The 20,911-nt window shown below is 42.2% G+C and overlaps 2 protein-coding genes across 2 annotated transcripts in view; one reads left to right on the top strand and one right to left on the bottom strand.

Annotated features, from left to right (window-relative positions):
* SCGN (secretagogin, EF-hand calcium binding protein) overlaps positions 1-18,928 on the bottom strand; it is a 37,748-nt gene extending 18,820 nt beyond the window's left edge. Inside the window, exons 1-6 of the mRNA XM_029241972.1 lie at positions 18,744-18,928; positions 17,748-17,818; positions 13,523-13,615; positions 10,032-10,121; positions 5,801-5,857; positions 5,420-5,497 (exon numbers count right to left, since the gene is read on the bottom strand). Coding sequence (XP_029097805.1) covers positions 5,420-5,497; positions 5,801-5,857; positions 10,032-10,121; positions 13,523-13,615; positions 17,748-17,818; positions 18,744-18,825 — 471 coding nt within the window. The 5' untranslated portion in view covers positions 18,826-18,928. The remainder of the gene's footprint in view (positions 1-5,419; positions 5,498-5,800; positions 5,858-10,031; positions 10,122-13,522; positions 13,616-17,747; positions 17,819-18,743) is intronic.
* SLC17A1 (solute carrier family 17 member 1) overlaps positions 1-20,911 on the top strand; it is a 218,727-nt gene that overhangs the window by 181,788 nt on the left and 16,028 nt on the right. The window lies entirely within an intron of this gene.

The raw sequence follows: 20,911 nt of genomic DNA, 5'->3' as shown, positions 1-20,911 counted from the left end.
AACAGACACATATAACAGGAGAAACAGGACAGTCTTGGTCAACTGTCATTTCTCAACCTCTAGATACTCAAAAGTTGGCTAAGACCACTCGGATTCCCCTCAGCTACTTCCAGGACTCTAAGCTTCTGGATGTAAGCTCAAAGCCATCAAAGGTGTACATTGCCATTTCTTTTTTCATTTCATAGGTTTTCTTCAGCTCAGGGCATTCCATTGTAAGAGCTGCCAGCCTGAGGTTTCTTAAATGTAAACCATAGAGCTGTGAAGAGAAGCGCTCTGGGCAACTAGGGCTGCGGGGCTGATGCATGATGTGCAGAATTTCTTTTCAGCCCAGTACTGAGTTTCTAAGCAGTCTACACTTTTCCTCCCTGCCTTCTTCTGCCCCTTATAATGGGATGTTTGACTGATGTGACCCCTGGGGCTTTATGCAGCCACAATTCACTCTTCTTCTCTTTCTCCCTTCCCCAGTTTAATCAGTGTTCCTCTTTTCTCCAGAACAATTTTGTGGAACCCTTTCTTGTTTCTTTCATTAATTTGTTTCCATTTTGGTGTTTAAGAAGTTGTCAATTCTTAGGAGTATTTAGGGACTTCATGAGGAGAAAAATCCATTTTTCTGGGTAATAAATTCTGTTGTGGCTGTCAGAGCTCCTGTATTATCTTATCTTTAAAAATACTAAGAGAGGGGCTTCCCTGGTGGCGCAGTGGTTGAGAGTCCGCCTGCCGATGCAGGGGACGCGGGTTGGTGCCCCGGTCTGGGAAGATCCCACATGCCGCGGAGCGGCTGGGCCCGTGAGCCATGGCCGCTGAGCCTGCGCGTCCGGAGCCGGTGCTCCGCAATGGGAGAGGCCACAACAGTGAGAGGCCCGCGTACCGCAAAAAAAAAAAAAAAAAATACTGAGAGAATTCTAATCTCCTAACATGGCTTTGTCCTCACCTTGCTCTTCACTTTATTCATAGGGATTTGTGTCTCTTCTTGATCTCACAGAGCTCAGCCCTCCCTCTTTTGAAAGTTTTCATTTTAATAATTTGACATTTAGACTTTCAGATGTGAATGTTATGGTTTGAATACAGTTTGAAGATGGATTTGGGTCTGAATTTCCACTCCGTCCTTATCATCTCTGACCTGTAATCCTCAGTTTTTTCATTTACAAAATAGGGGTTTAAAAATACTTATTTCATAAGGTTCATGTGAGAATCATAAGATGTTTGAAAAGTGCTTCACACAGGGCCCAGCACAGAAGGAACTCTCAATTATTAGGATTAAAATATTTAATACTAGAGCAAACACTGGCTACGTTTCAATGAAAATAAAGTACTGTGTGTACTCTGTTAAGAAGACATCTTTAAAAAAATTTAAGTTTAATTCTTTTCACCTACCTCTTTTTTTTTAATTGAAATATAGTTGATTTACAATGTTTCAGGTATACAACAAAGTGATTCAGTTATACATATGTGTGTGTGTGTGTGTGTATATATTTTTCAGATTCTTTCCCATTATAGGTTATTATAAGATATTAAATATAGTTCCCTGTGCTATACAGTAGGTCCTTGTTGTTTATCTATTATATCTATATATCTATATAGTAGTGTGTATCTGTTAATCCCAAATTCCTAATTTATCCCTCTCCTGGCCTTTCCCCTTTGTCCACCTACCTTTTCTTGTCCTGCCTTTGCTGAAGCTCTAGAATTGCTGCTTCATTGCAGTCCATCTTATTTTTTAAAAAATGCAGAAAACTTTTCAAGAATCTTTTAATTGGATCTCAAGGTGAAATTGCTGTATTTAAGGGCTGAAAGGAAAATTGAACTCAATTCCTACTTATGGGTCGATACTGTAGGGCAGTGATGCACACAGTGGGGATGAAAGGGGAGGGACCAGAGGGGATGTTTGCTCCCTTTCCCGTTCTTACCAAATTTCCTCCCAGTTGGAAGACTCCATAAGGTCAGAGACCGTATCTTCCTTGGTAGGTTCTCCCTAAATACTTGTTGAAGGAATGAACTCATATCTTTGTATGAACTAGCTTACCAGAGCACATTCTAACCTGACAGAGCAGCATTAAGAGAGTGGGGTTTTGGTGAGGGAGGGGATATTCTCGGTCACTTTGAGACCCTACCTCTCAGCCCAGAAAAACCATCTCAGACCCAGCTTAAGAAAAGGAGCAGAGTAACATGACTTGCAGATCCACAGGGGCATATACTAGGCTCGCCCTGCTCTGACTGTCCCTTCTCGATTTGCTCTGCTCTGTCTCCATGCCTCCAGCTCTAGCCCTCAATCCTGTCCCTCCTACCTCCCGTCATCAGCTCGGGGCTCCCATCTCCCTGTTTGTCTCTGTCCCCTGGGCTCAGCACAGCTCCTACCCACTGCCTGGTTGGGATCCTTCTGGGTGACTCTTTGTGATGAAGGACCCCAGTGAGAGACATAAGGAGGGAGCTCAGCACTTCCAGGCTCCCTTTCTGGTTCTGCCCTGGAGGGTCTGGTTTTAAACAAGTAAAGAGAAAAAGGAGAATTTCGGAACATGAAGCACTGCTTGAGGAAAGCTGGGTCTGGGCAAAATGCTGCGATGTGCAATATGCAGTATGCGAGGCACCTCAAGAGGGATCAAGAGTCGTGATGGAGCTGGAGGGTCCCAAGGAACACAGACAAGGGAGGCAGGAGGGTCCCAAGGGCAAATTTTAGTCATATTGTTAGGGTTTATTCATAGCTGTTTATGAGGTAATAACTGAAAATTCAGTTCAGACAATTCGCATTAAGTCGCCCACTGTGTGCCAGGCTCCGTGGGAGGGCTGAGAACACAAAGATAAGATGCCACCTTGCCCTTGAGGAATCACAGCCTAGTGGAGTACAAGATCCATAGACAGTGGCAGTGCCATCCTTGACTCCCAGCTGCTCCATCAGGAAACCCTACTGATTCCGTCTTCAGACAGATCTAGTTCTCACCTCCTCTGCTACCCGACCCTGGTCCAAGCTGCCATCCTCTCTCACCTGGATGGAGCAATGGCCTCTTAACAGGTCTTCCTGATTCCCTCCTTGCCCATTTCGGGCTCTTCTCAACACAGCAGCCAGATCATGGCGTCCTCTGCTTCAAATCCTCCAGTGGCTCTCCATCTCCCGCCAACTAAAACCCCAAGTCCTCACAGTGGCCCCAAAAGCCCAACCTGGTCTGGCCTACATCTCATCCTTGCTTCCTCTGATCCAGCCACACTGGTCTCTTCCTGTTCCTGGAAATCCCCGGCACACCCCTGACCCAGGGACTCTGCTGGCTGCACCTTTGGTCCTTTCTCATGTTGCATCTTCTTGAAGGGCCTCCCCTGACCACCCTATTGAAAATTACACCTCCCCAAGCTCCCATCCTAGCTGCCCTGCCGGCACTGCCTGGTCTACTTTTCAATTTTTTCCATCACACCATTACCCTCTATCATGAAATGTAATTTATTACTTATTGTGTTTATTGTTAGTGTCAGTCTCTCCTCTGTGTCACTCACTGCTGAATCCTTGATGACTAGAATAGTGCCTGAGGCATAGCAGACATTTAAGGAATATTTGTGGAATGAATTAAATGGATGACTATGATGTGAAGACAGTGAAGTACACAAGATACTATAGGGGCACAGAGGAGAGGCACTTGGATCCACTATAGAAGGTTATGGAAGATCTTCTAGGGCAAGATGACGCCTACCTAAATCTTGAAGGATGAGCAAGACCCAGGTGGAGAAAAGTAAGGAAAAAATAGCCAAAAGCTGTGTTAAAAAGTCAGAAAGCGGTGGCTTAGTATTCTAGTTGGAGGTGGAGGGAAGCCCCTCAGAGTCAAAGGTATTCAAAGAAATACTGGAAACATGCTGGAGATTCTAAATGCAAGCATTTCATTGTGTAGGGCCTGTTTTATACAATAATAAAATCAAGATAACAACAGCCAGTGCTAACACTGTTAAATCAATGTTGAAAAAAATGCCCAACTGGAAGAATAATCTCCTTGTTATTCACTCCCCCAGGCAGTTTTCAGTCTAATTTCCTTTTTCAGATTATTCATTCTATTAGAGGGTTTCACTGGAACTTTCACTCTTTAGTGCTAAGTACCTATTTACTCAGGATTTCAAACAGCGTTTTGCATGCTATTACAACAAGTCAACATAGTAGAAAGCCAGATAATTTCCTTGACTGAGACCCTGGCCTGGGGTGTGACTCTGTCCTTGGCATCAGCTTTGCTTCTGTCCAGGCCATTTACAAGGTGTCATGGTCAAGAGCACATTCTTCCTTTCCGGGGCTGATGCCCTTGGCTGGAAGCAGCATTTGGAGTAGTCAGAGTACAGAGTGAGAGCCAGGAAGATGCAGGCTTGAAAGCCAGGAGAGCGCAACTTCCAGTGTAACTGGCGCCTTAGGCTAGGCAACTTAACCTTTCCCAGTTAATCTGATTTTTATAAAAGGAGTCTAGGGATTCAACTTGGTGGTGACTTAGTCACTTACCCTTTCCAAGCCTCAATCATCAGATATACAAAGTAGCAGGAACAATGCCAGTGCTATAAAGGAGTTGTTAGAATTAATACAGTGTTCGGAAACATCAATTAAAGGCCTAAATAGATGAACCTAGTGGTACACGTTTTAACAGGGATCCATAAAACTCTTCTCAGTGATACGCTTCCGTGGCTGTTCACCAGAAGGTTCAGTAAGATGCGTCTACTCAAGAACTCTTTCTATAATAAGTGTAGCAATTGCACAAGTAACTGTAAATTACTTTTACAAGTAATTTGTAAAAAAAAAAAAAAGTAAATTGACCTTTACCAGCAATTTCCTTGCTTGTTAATTAAGAAACCTACTGAGTTTGATTGGAATGAAGCACACATCTGGGGATGGGAAGGGGCTCGGGGGGAGAAAAATGGTAGAGAAGCCAGACCCAGTTCAATACAGAGTGTTGATTAGCACTGGGAGAAAAGCATCAAGTTAAGAACTGAAACTATGAGGATGAGTTCACCAAAGGCAGCTTCTCCTACTTCACCATTTTCCAGGGAGCTTTGACGCTGAAATAGTCCTGGGGTCATATGATGGCATGAGGGGCGAGTGAAATAATGACAACAAGGGCCACAACAACCACTACAGGAAGAGCTAACATGTACTGAACATTTATTATTCCCCTGATGCTCTGCAAAGTGCTTCATATGCATCCACTCACTTGCCCTCGCAGTAACTAGATACTATTAATCTCCATTTTTCAGATGAAGTAAATAAAGTTGAGAGCCTGGACTGTTTCTCAAGGCCATGGCTAAAGATGGCAGAGGTGGGACACACACCTCCCATCTATGTGATTCCCAATTGCTCTAAACCAACTTGCTAAATGAGTAGAATCATCCACTGTACCAGACAATGTTTCTGGGCCCTGAGGAGGCAGCGGAGAAGCTGTCCTCATGGAGATCGCATTGCTCAGTTACTCACCATGGTGCCAGTATATTCTTCCAGCTTGGCCTCAGAAATGGCCTTTTTGTGGTGGCGGAAGAGGTCTCTGAGGAAGTTCTGTGACATCAAGAAAAGAGCTGCATTTTATCTAGTGAGCAAATAAATCTAAAAATCTCAAGAGGCTGTACTTTAAGAATTGTGATCCGTTTGTTTTAGGAAGGAACTGAAATGCATTTAGCAAGCAATAAATCCAACATACAGTTTCTAAACCTTCTAAACATGAATCCGTTTTTTTAAGTAACAAATTCATATCCATGTTTCTTGGAAACACAGAAATCAATCTCATGATACACATATATCAAATTCCCAGCGATGAGCAAACCCGCCCTTCACCCAGACACAGCTCCTGGCAACACTTACAGAAAGCTCAGCAGCTGATATAAAGCCACTGCTGTCAGCATCATATTTGCGCCAAATCTGAAATACACAAAAGCCATTCATCCATTTACCCTCCAATAATTCGGGGTCAACTTACGCTGCTGTCTACTATGGTTCAGCATCTGATAATAGTACTTAACTGGGTGCAACTAAGACTTTGCATGGAGAATTTTAGGCTTTCTTTGGTGACAGCTATTGTTTGGGCAGAACTCACTAGAAATGACTCACTGCATTCACTTAGAGCCACTTAGGAGGACCACAGTGCACTCACTGAAAGGGAGCTATGGAAAGTTCAAAATGGAAAGATATCAAGGGATGGCCTTCAGTGGAAGGCAATATGGCAAACCAAGAAATCTTCTTTGTACTAAATTCCTAAAATGCAGAGTACTCTAAATAACAACTCTTTACATACATAGCTCAGCTGGCAAGAAAGTGAGGGGACTTCTAAGAGGTCCGACATGATAGGAAAACACAAAACAGAAACCAAAGTCTATCCTAGGTACATCTACTGATCTCTGATAACTTAGCCTGTAGCTTTATCAGGAAACTGCACACAAGGTAGGCAGGAGACAAATCGTGGGGCCACCCAAGGTGGGAAGTCAAACTGAGGCACCTACGTAAGACTAAAACCCAGAACAGCAATAACCTTAATGCAAAGGTGAACTTCCCCCAAATAAATTGCACAGCAGAAAGGGCCCCTAAGGAATCTTGCCTTTGTGGTCTTGGCTCCAGGTAAAGGGAATAAAACATCTCTGATAATTCCCAGTAGCAAGCCAACCCTTTCATTGGTTTAAGAACAGCATTCATGGGATTTCCCTGGCAGTCCAGTGGTTAAGACTCTGCGCTTCCAATGCAGGTGGCTCGGGTTCGATATCTGCTCGGGGAACTAAGGTCCCACATGCTGTGCAGTGTGGCCAAAAACCAGCATTCATCCAGCTGAAGACACAGTTACTAAAACTGGAAGACAGAACAGCTGAATATTTTTAAGGAAACATTGAACTGCTTTCTTTAGTAAATGGTGTGATTTTGGCCACCTCTGATTTTTCCATATCCAAGCCTCACAAGTTAACAAGTTTCCTAACTCCTATACAGAATGAAAAAGTAGCATTAAGTATTTTTTTTTAATTGACAGATGTTTCATTGTTATAGAATGGGTTTCCTGAGTCATCAACTGCAGGGACCTTAATTCTAGATCACAACTAGGGTCCTGCCTGAATATCCTGCAGGGATAGTAGGAGATGCTGATACTTAGTGAGAAGTGTTCAGAAACATTGCCCCTTTCAGTCCCTGTCACCAACGTTTCTGCCTGAATCTAACCAGGCTTAGAAAATCAACTGGTTAAATGTGATTTATATCCTAACTTTAATGGTGTGACTATACCAGAGCTAAGAATGAGAATTTCAAATAACAAAAACATTTTAACCTGCTTTTTTATGCTGTTCTCCAAACATTTTCCATCTAAATTATCTTACAGTTTTACTGCAACTGAGCTATTGGTGGGCCAAAGATCTTTATGTGACTACTGTGTATGCCTGTCTTTAAAGAATGAAAGCAAAAAGGTTTCCAGGCAAACAAAAACAGAGTTTATTACCAACAGACTCTTGGTAAAGGGTATACTCCAGAAAGGAAGAATGCAAAGGAGGAAAATCTAAGATGAAGAAGGAATGATGTACAAACACAATGGGAAACGTGGGCAAATGGAAACATCTTGTTAGCATAAAATTCGTGGGACTAAAGAAAACAAGATAGAACTAATATTCTGGACAGTGATGGCAAGTGAGCTGACAGTTAAAGTGTCTTAAGTCCTGTAGTTCAGGGGGAATATAAAGACATTAAGGTAGGATTTCTTAAAAAATGTAGGAGAGTACATAGGTTATAACAAATTTAATTTTAAAAGAAGAATTCAAGAATCCAAAATATTTTTTTTAATTGGGTAGAGAAAGGGAAAGCACTTCTTTACAGAAGAAATTGACAAACTAGAAGGGAGGGAGGAAAAATGGAGAAAGTTTTTAATTTTTTTTTAAAGTTGGAAATGACATTATGGAACCTTTCTTTTTCCCATTTCTCAAGATTATTCAAGCCTACACAGGCATAACATTTTAATACTTTCTGCTGATTATAAAAGCAAGTCATATTTATTGTACGAAATTACTGAAATATAAAACACTACAATCTTCTGAAATTCCTACCCCAAGATAGTCACTTGTCATTTCTATGTGTTTCCTTTTCATTGTGTTTCTATTATATATGTGACAAAATGAAGGGGAAGTCATATGGCCTACACACTTGGGTAGTCTATTATTTTCATTTAAAATTTTCTGTGAGCATTCTTAAACACAACTAAAGTTATTTTGAAAATGTCATTTAAAATAATGTGTAAATAATGGAATAATGCTTCGACACAATTGGAAAATACAGAAGTACGGAGAACATAAAGATTATCCAGAATCTTACCCCTAAAAAAACCCAATATTTATCTAGTGTGTATTTACCCGTTGTCTTATTTACAAGGGTGTTAGGGTAAATAATTTTTTAAGCAAAGTTAAGATCATAACGCATATACAATTTTGTTTCTTAACACCATAATGCACTTCCTTCTTGTCATTAGATAGTCTTTGAAAACTTGATTTTCAGTGATGCATAAAGTTCCACAGTGGGGTTTTTCTCTCATGAATCTCCAGGGCCTAGAACAGTTTCTGGCATACTGCAGGGGCACGTAAGTATTTGTGGAATGAATGAATTGTATGAAAGTATCATAATTTACCTAATTTTTCTTTCATTGTTAAGCATTTATGTTATTTTCAGTTTTAGCTATACTAAGTAACAGAAATATTTGATGTACATCATTGTGTAGAAAACTTGTCTGCATCTCTGATTATATCCTTAACATAGATGCTTGGAGAAGTAGAATTATTGAGTCAAAGGGTAAAGATTTTTTTAAATTAACTCTGGATTATGAAATTTTAAAGAATCCTGATTACATTTTTTGCAAAATCGCTTTCCATAAAATTATCCCAGTGCGCATGCCTATCAGGACAGCATGAGCAACAGTCTCAGTGCTTGCTTGCCAGTGCTGTATCTTTTTGTTGATCCTCTTAAAACCTTTGCCACTTTGGAAAAGTTAGTTGTTTCTAATTTGCATTTCTTTGGTTACTGTTATATATCAATTTTCTATTCATATTTCTTCTGTGAATTGTCTACGCAAGTGCTTGCTCCATTTCTCATAACTTCCACTTGGCCAGAAGATAAATAAATTAGTGCACAAGGGTGCTAAGTTATTATCTCCTAAGTGGGGACCTGGTAAGTCTTTCAGGAATGGGGCCCTGGGTGCAGTAGCTGTCTTGAATCTGCCGCTCTGGCCTTGAAGACACCCTGCTCTGCCTTCCCTGGTCTTTTTTCACCCACAGACAGTAACACCTAGAGGCTGAAAGAGGAGATAAGAGGAGCCATTGATTCTGCCTTTTGGTTTTATTCTGGCACAGTGATTGCGAAGAGACGCCTGCTGGCTGGATCAGCCCTCTAATAAGTTATATTTTGACCATACTGTGCCTTCAAAACTAGAATTAGTCGCCAACATTTAAAAATAAGTAGTTTCGGGCTTCCCTGGTGGCGCAGTGGTTGAGAGTCCGCCTGCTGGTGCAGGGGACACAGGTTCGTGCCCCGGTCTGGGAAGATCCCACATGCCGCGGAGCGGCTGGGCCCGTGAGCCATGGCCGCTGAGCCTGTGCGTCTGGAGCCTGTGCTCCTCAACGGGAGAGGCCACAACAGTGACAGGCCTGCGTACCGCAAAAAAAAAAAAAAAAAAAAAAGTAGTTTCCCATAGAGTCTAGATGCCTAGGCTGCATTCTCAGAAGGCAGCAGGTGGCTGGAGCTCACAGGACTCTGGGCTCTTGATGGGCATGTGCTCTCCAGGCTCCACAGCCCCCTCCCTACCCTCCCATTACATGCCTCAGGTACCTGCCGGGCCCCTCGTCTAAGCCTTCCTCTAGCCCAGGCTAAGGAGTTTGTCAGCTCAGGGGCAGCCCGGGTCAGCACACTGAGAGAGCACACTGGGGCTTGGGGCCAAAGTCCAGGCTCGACCCAAGGGCTTCTTTGCATGGTCTTGTCTTCTGTGGACAGCTCTCCCTTGGGGACTGGGCAGGAGTGGTGGCAGCCACAGCAGGTGGCTGGAATCCTGGCCTCACCCTCCATAGAGACACAACCAAATGCTTACCTGCATAAACTCCACACTGCTGTCCAAGGGGGTTTCCCGGCGAAAGAGCAGAAGAAAGTTTTCATCCTCGGGCAAGAACATGCAGGCAAGCTAAAGGAAAAGGGGGAAATAGCAGCTGGTGACACTGGCCGGTGCTCCGTGGGTAAAAGGCATCAAGGAACATATTAGAGGGCAGAAGGGCTTGGATCTCTCAGGATGGAGAGCCCAACACGTAGTTCCGCGCCCTTGATTGTCATTTTGGATTCATTGATTCTTTCAAGAAGTACTGCACCCTTCTAGGTATGAAACACTATGAGTATCTGTCTTCCATGAGCTTACAACCCAAAATAATAATAATCATCTTTATTATTATTTAATAATAAATGTGTTAGTGCTTAAAATGTTCCAGACCTTATTCTGAGAGGCTCCAATTTTATATTAACAACTCTATAATTATAGAAGAAAATAAAAATACCCAGTAATCTTTATATGTGCCATGAATTGTTCTAAATATTTATATATGCTAACTCATTTAATCCTAACAACCTATAGGGTGCATAACACATCATTATTATTATTTATTAGTTAAGGAAACTGGGCTTCACAGAGATAAGGAGCTTGCCATCATTATGTAGTTAGTAAGTGGTGGAGTCAGGACCTCAACTAAGCCCACACTTTTAACCCCTGTGCTGTGCTGGTGAGATGCTGTCTATACAGATCACTTCGGTGCCATACACAAAATCAGGAATGATTGCTGTCTGGCTTGATTCTTGAGTTGGCTATGGTATATATTCTTTTATATTATTAGCATCTGTATGATACTTTCAAAGTTGGTTCACTTGTGGTAAATTTAACCACCCAGCCATCTATATGAGCACCAGTTCTACTGACTGACTTCCCTTGCTCCCATGAACAAAGGTAACATGTCTTCCCCTATGTGATGGTAATACTTGTTTCAGCTCATAGGCCGTTTGGCTGCGTTCTTTGCCAAACCTATGGTATTTCAGTGTATACTGTCTCCTTTCTGAATTGTCCCCCATAAACAATGGCCATTTCTTCTATAACCATAGTTCTCCCAGCATCTTGTTCAGTGCTACAGAGGAAGTCCAGAGCAAAGGCTTCTGCTAGGTTGTAGGAATGATTAGCCCACACTCCCGTTCATATTCTCTAGTTGGATGTAGGTCAGCTCAAGGGCACATCATGTTAATAACAGCTGCCATATGTTGAATACCTACTACGTGGCAGGCACTGGCAATGTACTTTTCATCTATCATCTCATTAAATTCTCACACCAATCCTTCAGGTAAATATAAGTATTGGCATTTTAATACGAATGGGAGGCAGCACAAAGCAGTATGTGGTTGGCTTTAGTGTGGATCCTTCCTTCTCCGTATTCACCTATTATTTGATCTTGGACAATTTAATTGATACCTCTGTGCCTCAATTTCCTCATTTGTAAAATGGAGATAATAATATTTATATCCTGGTGCTTATGTGAAGACTAAAATTCAGGTGAGGCACTATTTATAAACTGTTTAGCAAAGTCCCTGGTACCCATTAAAAAGTTAGTCCGTGGTAACTGCTCTGTGGATGAAGATGATGAACTTGAGGCTCAGAGACATGAAATCACTTGGCCAAGGTTTCATATTTCACCTGTTGACTTTGTGTTTTTCCTACCCACCACACAAGGTGAGCTGCGAGCTGCTCTTCAGGACTAAGTGTGTTTTCGCATGGGGTGGCACAGGCTGAGAAACCAAATTAAAATGTAATTCACCAGCCCTAAGTCTCTAGAACGCACTCCGTCTTCAGTTTGACCAGAGTGGCACAGAGGAGCCCTGGACAAATCAAGTGCACAGATCATCCCCAAGCTTCACTTTGGCTCTTAGATGCGACTCCTTTCCCATTTGGTTTTGTGCTAAAATAGCTCAAATGTGTGCAGGTGAGCTGATTTTATGTCACAAGTACCTGTAATTGGAGTAAGAAACGGCCGGTGGTATAGCAGGAGACAGTAGGAGAGACCTTGCTACTCTTTACACTCACAGACTCATGAGGTTTTAAGGGGACCAAAGCAGTCCTATACCATCAGCTTCTCTACAGACAATCTCAGTTATGCTCATTGGCAGGACTCCATGACAGAATGGTTGGCACGGATGCCAAAGTTTTTGCCAAGTTCCCAATTGCTTCAGGAAGGTCTACCAGTAATTGGTAAGATAATGGCATAGTTGTTCATTATTTACCATGTTTCATTCATTTATTATTAAGTTAACAAATATTTATTGAGTGCCACTATATGCTATGCTCCGTTCTATGGGCTAGAGAATGTAACTGTGGGCATGTAATTATGAATACTTCGGTTATTCTACCTTGATGCTTACAATTACTTTTCCATTAATCAATACACTGATACATTTACATCAATTATAATGCAATTATTGGTTATATAAATAGTTTTTGCCTTTTAGTGAAAACTTTGGAAACAGCTACACTCATAAATCTGGAGTTTAGCTTAGTAGTTTTCTGAAAAGGCAGCCTCCTGGTGTGAACACGTCTATTTTTTATAAGAAGACATAATCTTGCCTTGTTATCATAACTTTTTGAAGAAAAATTACTATTTTCACCAACAATATTGACTAAGTATGACATCATTAAGAGACTAGCTCTTCAGGTTTCAGGTCATATGTCTAGCAGGCAGTTTTGTGTATGAAGTAAATATCTTACTTTCATAGCAGCTCATTTTTATGTATGGATTTATAACTCTATAGAATAAACCTGTATAGATTCATACCTATAAGTGGGTTACAACTTAATCCAGTGCCACTTACTGGCCATACGGTGCTAGGAAAGTAACTTAGCTTCCTCATCAGTAAAATAGAGCTAATGTTCCATGTCCATCTTCTATAGCTACTGTGGGGATAAAGTGACATAATATGTGCGGAAATCCTTTCTAAACTGGAAACCTTTTTGTAACTGGAAGGAAAAATTATCAGGTTAAAGATAGACTGTGCCTGGCACTGCATGTCTAGCACAGTTCCTTGCTTTAGTAGGTCCTTAATAAGTGTGGCTTGAGTTGAAGTAGAGGCGGCTGCTCTCTGTTTTGTTTTTAATGATGTTCACGGACTGATCTTTCCAATCCCCATTGGGAACTGATACTGAACTTTAAACTCATTTATTGTCAGTACGTTTTCCCTTATGTCAAGGTTGAATTTGAACAGGACACTGTGGAAGGAGACAAATATTAGATCAAGTAACTGAAAAGCCTCCAGCATATCAATTCCCCAATTATAAAATAAGTATAAATATTGATTGACCTAAATAAAATGATGGAAGCATCATATGCTCTTTGTTATTAAGCTGATGAAAAAGGAAAAGTGAGTACTTCAGAAATGTTATGTAACCCAGCTGCCTTGCAGAGGGTTCTAATTTTCCAATCAAACGTAAAACTTTCATTATCCTTCAGAGAAAATTATAGCCCAAGGAAGTATAGTCAAGAAAGTTACAGTCATAAAAGGTACCTCTTTCATCTGTATGCGACCGTCTTTAGAGACATTGTGGGCAGCCGTAAATTGTTCTTTCATCTTCTGCACATTTTCTTCCATGACTGCATCCTACAGTGGGCCAGACAGAACCACATTAAAGCCACTGAGATTCCAAAAGTGTAGTTAGGATATCAAATATTCAGAGCACATAGCCTGATAATTACGTTAGTCTAACCTGGAAAGTAAGTTACTTAGCCACTGAAAGTGATCCCACCAAGTTGCACACCAGAGAGAGAGAGAGAGAGAGAGAGAGAGAGAGAGAGAGAGAGAGGGAGAGGGAGAGGGAGAGAGAGAGAGAGAGAGAGAGATGGAGATTTCTTAAACAAATAACCACTAATCAGAATCCTAACTAGGTAAGACTTGTAGCTAGTGAGCTCCTAAAGTATGAATGAAGAGAAGCTCAGAGACTAGACTATTGATAGAATGAATTTGAACATCATTCTATATTTGGTTGTGACAAAAGATTGTCTTGTAATGAACATATAAACTTTCTTCCCAAGAACTCAGAGGGTTTTTTTTATTCTTTTCTAATGGAAAAGTCTAGCTCTTCTGGGTCCCCAGTTTGCTAGAGTTTATTCTTTTAATCTTGGTCTCACCAAGGAAAAGAATAATTAGGGGAAAATAATTAAAGAGGAAACCAAAGAAATAATCATTGAACCACTGAAGACGCCACATATCCCTTCCTTGTACAACCTTTTCCACACATTAAATTGTTCTTCACCCGTGGACGGCAGGGTTATTACAAAGAAAGGTGACAGGTATAATCAACAGTGGAGAATGAATTTTGATGTAGGGGCCGAGAGGCACAGATACTCTCAAACAGTGCCGTATTCCTAGACTTCAGACTAGATCAGTTATACTAAATTTATTCTCCCTAATAATACTACACTATCCCTGCCAACCAGGTTTCCTCATTTGACACTCCACTAAGTATCGAGAAATTAGCCTCTTTAGTCTTGTCGCCATAGATTGTGTGGCTTGTATGAGTGTGTATGTGCATCATACAGGAAAATCACAATGGAAATTACGCAAGAAAGTGGGTCTTCACTTTGAATTTCAGCTTGGCCTTCGACCTTTAGTTTGAAGGCACAGAAACTTGACTTCCGTCCTCTCAGACCTCTAACTCCAAAGTCCATGATTATCCCTTGGACCTAAAGCAAAAGAGTCTAGGGCTCCCTCTGTTGTAATTTCCCATCAGCACCAACCCTGCTCGCCTTGTCTGAGACTCTAGGCCCCAGCAGGGTATTTATCATCTCTGAAGCATTGAAACAGGCCCAGGATGTGCTACAATCTGTACGTGAAGAATGCATACACAGCCCCAGAAAGCAATGCTATGCAACAGACTGGCTAGATCTGGACCTGGTTCAGAGGCCAGTTCTGAGTATTTGAAAAGACAAAAGGCGGAGATAAGAGGGGGGTGAGTAACAGAAGCAGCAAGAGCAGCCGATGGTTCCATTAGGTCAATCCCCTCAGAGGCTGCGAGGACCAGGTAATTACAAGCAGGCCGGCTGCTCTCCAAGGTTGACTAGCAGGCAGCTTGCTGTTAGAAATCTTCAAATTCCTTCCCCCAAGGTCTCTGTGACTCGCTAATCAGGGGAGGAAAGTAGAGCTATTCAGGCCTCTGATGAACTGCTTGTCACACTTAAACACCAGAGTGAGGGGCAGCCTGGTCATGGAGGCCCCTCTGCTGCTGCTTCTGTACTCAGTGGGGCGTCACTGATTAAAAGTAGGTGTCACAAGTGGTGATTATCCCTCCGCTGAGAGGGACATGTCCTCTTGTTAAGGACATACTTAGGGCCTATTCATTTCTCAGCAGGAAAAAAAGTCCAGAATTAGGAACAGTTTCCTTGATCATACTTGTCCCGGTATCATGGAACGCCCAGTGAAGGTGTCTGTAACTATGTTCCCTGGGGTAATGCTTCAGCATTTTGAAAGGAAACAATGGCAGGTGACAGCATTTCTGATTAACAGTTTAAACAGCTTATCCCCTGGCTCCAAAACCTCTCTCCTTTGCCAAGTGCTGAGGAGAGGTACCTGGGGCTACAGCCACAACTCAGCAGGACTGGCCTAATTATATTACAGTCCCCTGTCTGATAGGTAATCACTGTTCCTGGAGGGAACAGAGTGAAAGAAGATGCAGTGTGACTCAGGGTGCTTTTAAAATGCAAGACCCCAGACAGACCCCCAAATGTACTGAAATACCTAAGAGGTGGGACCTGGGGCTTTGCATGTTAACACAGTTAATTCTTAGGCACACCAAAATTTTATTTTCACTGGCCTAAGGACTCTGCAGCTTTCCAACCCCTTCGCCTCTGGACTCAGGAATGCCTGCACTGAACACAGTTGCACAGCAGACTGGTGAGTCATTTGTTGTTTCCTTTCCTCCAAGGACCATGCCTGTCCATGTGTGAGAAGGTGAGGCCATGGGCCAGATCTGAGGGAGGGGTGATGACAAGATCAGGCAAGCTACGGGAGATGGCATCCACCTTCTCCCTCACTAATGGGAACGATGCCTTTGAAGTCAGCCCAAGCCCCAGAAGAAGGCAGCTCGCAGTGTCCTCAGTCTAGAGCAGACCCCAGTGTTTGAGTAGCCCTACCCCTCATTCCATGACTGAAAATTAGACACTTTCAGTTTCAATAGTGACAGCAACTTTTCTCCTCCTTTAAATCACTAAAGCAAGGAGCTTTCTGAAAAGGTGTGAAGTTCCAAGTCTCTGGGGTTTAGTTTCTGACCATCCAGTTTATTGCAAGACTTTGAATGGTTTTGCCTCCGTCTTTTTGTTTTCCTCAAATACTCCTGTCATGTTTGACAAAATGGCGTCAGACCCATGGGTTCTGGAATGACACAAGCCTTTGCATTTACAGTAGTAAGTGGCAGCAAAGCAGAGAAACAGAGAGACAGAGAGATAAGGGAAGGAAAGAGAAAAGGAGAGGAGAGAAACTGATAAAAGAAATGAAGGGCAAAGAGAGATAGGAAAGAGAAGAAAAGAGAGGAGTGACAATGAGAGAGCTTGAGAAACAGACTGAAGATAGAAAGCAGGAGAAACAGAGACAGGAGAGGGACAAAGACAGATGGAGAGACATGAGAAACAGCTGAGAGAGAGAGAGACAGAGAAGTCACAGAGAAAGTCAAGGGATGATGGGAAAAAAAAAAAGATGATGGGAGAGGAGAGCCATGAAACACAGAATGAGAAACAGAAATGGGCAGAAACATAAGAGAAAGAGGTCAGAAGAGAGATAGAAAACGAGAGGCAGACGGGCTGCGGGCGAGAGAGGGTGACTACGAGTTCTGTGTATGGCTGTTAGAGGCAGATGGCAGCCTCTCTTATTCTGAGCTGACTGCCCTTCCCCCAGAAACAGCGTCCCCAAGCTGCTTGTTCTCCGCACTGGGCTCCTACGTGAAAGTGTGATGCACTCCAGTATTCTTCCATGTAAACAACTATGGCTGAGGATAAGCTATCGCCACAATTCATTTTAAACACTATTGTCTCCAGAGCTACTCCTCTTACCATGTATCCCCTGATGGAGTCTTTACCAGGTTATCCCAGCCCCAGGCTGGTGCGTCTCTGTGTGCATTTTTCCTCTGCTTTGGTACAGGGCTCATCAAAAGGTAATCTGCATCTCTCAAGGCCAGATTTACCGTCAGGGAGGGATATGGACACTGGATGGATTGGTTTACATTTATACTTGGGCTCTGGGAATGTTTATTATTTTCTGGTTTGCCATTTCCTAAGAAATTTGTAACCTTTCTAACAAAATGAAAAATGCTTTTGAATGGTTTGTTTGTGGTTTGCTATCCAAGTAATATTAAAGGCACTAAACACCCAGAGCCTCAAAAGCTCTTAACATCTTTTCCACCTTTCTGAGCAAAGTGAGCTACCTTATCTCTAGGTTTAAATCCATTAGCAGAGACATAACCAAGGAGACGTTCAAAACAGGGTTGTTTGAATCTACAGTTAAAATCTCTGAGTGGATGACAAATGTCACACTAAAAGTCAGTGACCAGCATGTCAAATGCTACAGCTGAACCTCATAAAACCTACCTAAATCCCTCTGTGCTGCTAGGAGAGGGAGAAAAATTACATGCAAGGAAGAAAAGAGGTCAGATGCGATTAATAGGTGCAAATCAACATAAGACTTGGATGCTTTTTAGAATTCACTAAGAGAACATAAATTAATGCTTAGTGGCACAAGTACTTACATCAGTACAAAATTTCGGCAACATGTGGTAAAAGAAAGCATCCAGCTCCTTCTCTTCTATGTAACCTTTTTCTAAATGCAAGAAGGTATCCATAAATAATAGTCACTTACACAGAATAACGTGTGACATTTAGTATTTAACACTTAACATCTAAATTTGTTTTTAATCTCAAATTTGTAAAATCCCCATGGACACTATCTATTGTAACTCTAATGAAGTGCTAGTATCTACCTCTAGATGACATGGATATGAATAGCAAATACATATTTGAGAGTCAATGCTTTGTGCTGTGGTTTGTACAAATAGTGGGGAAAGGAAAGCTATTTATACATGAATTTTAATCCACAAATAAACATGAGTTTTAGAATAAACTCTAACCCAAGGATTTTGCAGTCTTGGAAAAATTTAAGAGATGTAAGTATTGAATCTTAGTTTGCAAGGTTAAAGTGCACACTTTAGATATTTCCTTTATGTTTCTTTTTTAATGAAGACAAAGCAAATGTAAGTAGTTCTTTTCAAGTAGTTTTTTGGGGAGTGAGGGTAGTGTCTTTTTGAAAGCTGATAAAATTCACCCTCTCTTTGAGAGACTGGGGGTTACACAACAAAGTCATTGAGTAAAAATGAGCATTTGAGTAAAAATGTCATAGAGGGCTGACTTCAGATACCCGAGTGTCAGCCCACAAGCCTCTAATATATAAAATATTTGTCATTATATATACGGTATATCACTACACACACACACACACACACACACACATACACACACACGTTGGGGGTGTGGGCCGGGGTGTAATTTCAGGTCCCTCCTCCCACCCTGAACGTTCACAAGGTATCAAGAAGTGCAGCTCCAGTATACCAAACGTCTGTTAGGTATACTGCGTTAGGTATATTGCATTAACAGCGCTGGAAGACAACTTTCTGCAGGGAAAGATGTATGGGGAAGAGGAAGCTCTAGGTCCTTTCAGCAAGGCTGTACAGGTGGCTTGTTTTACTCACCCTCCGAGTCAAAGCTCTGCCAGACCTGCCAGAAGCCAGCGGCGTCCGAGCGCCCCTGAGTCGGTTCGCGGGTGCTGTCCATGGTATTGACAACGAAGCGCAGGCACCGGCCGGCAAGAAACACCTAGAGAACTTTGATAAGGACTCCTTTACGGTATCTTCTGACACTCTTGCCAGCTTCTTTCGCCCTCTGATTTCCTTTGAGCACCAGTCTGAGGGGCGGGCACGGGGGCAGCTGGCGAGGCAGCTGCTGGCGCCTTAGCGTCGCTGTGCCGTCCCCAGGGCCCCACCGCGGACTCTCGGGGAAACCAACTGCTGGGAATCCGCCCTGCTCAGGCGCGTTGTCCCCGACCCGCCCCGCGTGCGCTGTCTGTCCTGGGCACACCCAGCGGGGAGCTCTTGTCTGCCTCAGCGCCGTGGGGAAGTGGGGGAGAAAGGATCTGTCTCCGGGCGGTCATGGTTCACTCTTCTTGCCCTTTAACCTGTTTGTCAAACTCGGAGAAAGTATCCCCCTTATGTTTCACTCACCTTCCAAACGTGTGTCTCAAGGGGTTTTCTAGAGACAGCTCCCCCATTTAGAGCGTTGGAAGGGTGTCAATGTTAGGATCCTTTGGCCTGATGATTTAGAAATGTCGTGTGTGGGGAGGGTGGGGGTGAGGAGGAGAGGGGTGATAGCGCTGGGGTGAGAAAGGTCACCAGTAAGCAAGGAGTCAGCAGGGCGATTACTGAGCTCTGATTGTAGAGGGCATGCACGTTGCAGAGCTATAATGCACTATAAGGACTTGCATCTAAATAGAGATTCTGCAGACCACAGATTCTGTGGTCTAAATCAGGCTATTAAGATGCTGAGGGAAGTTCATACTGTGCCACGCTCTTCCAGGAAAGGATTGTCTAGGGAGAGACATGGTGGCCGACTGCAGAGTTCTTAGTAGAAGTTTAGATGTTTGTGTTTGGCTCCTGAGAACCACACTAAGACCAGAGGAAAAACCATTTGGAAGAACACAGAGCTCTCGTGATCAGAATTGTTCACAACTTGACTGGATGTTTTGTGAAATAGTAAGCTGAGTGATACTGATGGCTTCTGACCATGTGCTTAGAACCTTTTGTTGAGGAATCTATAGAAGGAGCTTGGGCAATAGGAGAGTTGGACCAAATATCGATCTTTATGGCACTCTAATGCTGATATTAACATTTAATATTATTTTTTAAAAGCACATGTACATAAGCCACCTAAATTAGAGTATTTAAAAGAACATGACACTAATGGTCAGACAGTCCCAGGTTAGGATCCCAGCTCCATCACTTACTAGCTTCGTGACCTCCATCATTAGTTCTCATCTCTAAGTCTCGGTTTTCTCAACTGTAGAATGAGGATTATAATAGCTTTGGAGAGTTGCTGTGAGGACCAAAGCCACTCTCAACAGTGCACAATAAATTGTAATTGTTGTGGTCTTGTAGAGGATAAGAGGTGACTATATTATAAAATAAAATAAAATAAAGTTTAGAGAAAAAAAGCAAAGTCTGAGAAACTGTCACAGCCAAGAGACGTCCAAGAAGACATGATTAAATGAAACATTGAAACATTGTATCCTGGTGGTATCCTAGAGCAGAAAAAGGACATTAGGCAAAAACTAAGAAAATTTGAATAAAAAAGGACTTTAGGTAATAATAATAATAAATTATGTAGAAGCAAACAGGTCTGGGTTTAGGGCCAGCTTTGCCTCTTACTAGCTGTGACATTAGTCAAGTTACTCAAAAGAAGCCTCACTTTCTTTACCTGTAGAGGAAGATAATAGTAGTATTTGCCTTGTATTACTATCATAAAGTTTAAATGAAAAAAATTCTTATAAACCTCTAAGCACAGAAAACACAGTAAACATTCAGTGTAGGTTAGCACTAAAATGAATCTTCCCTACATACACATTTGGAAGATGGTGATATAGACTTCAGGATTTTTGAGGAATGTGGCTTAGGTTGAAGGAAGAAAAACAATATCTTCACTCTTGGGGAAAACGTTGGGTACAAAAATTGGAGAACAAAGTAGGAGGAGAAGATAAGGGACTCAGTATCCATATCATCCACATATCACATGTGGTCCTGGGAAACTATTGGATATAATGTCAAACATCAGTCAGGAAGACTGATAAATATGAACTCACAAGGTTGGT

The sequence above is a fragment of the Monodon monoceros genome, unplaced genomic scaffold (genome assembly GCF_005190385.1).
Source record: "Monodon monoceros isolate NGI ecotype Baffin Bay Population unplaced genomic scaffold, NGI_Narwhal_1 Super_Scaffold_3, whole genome shotgun sequence".
NCBI lineage: Eukaryota > Metazoa > Chordata > Mammalia > Artiodactyla > Monodontidae > Monodon > Monodon monoceros.
The sequence above is the reverse complement of the archived record's forward strand: the minus strand, read 5'-3'. Positions and strand labels throughout refer to the sequence as shown.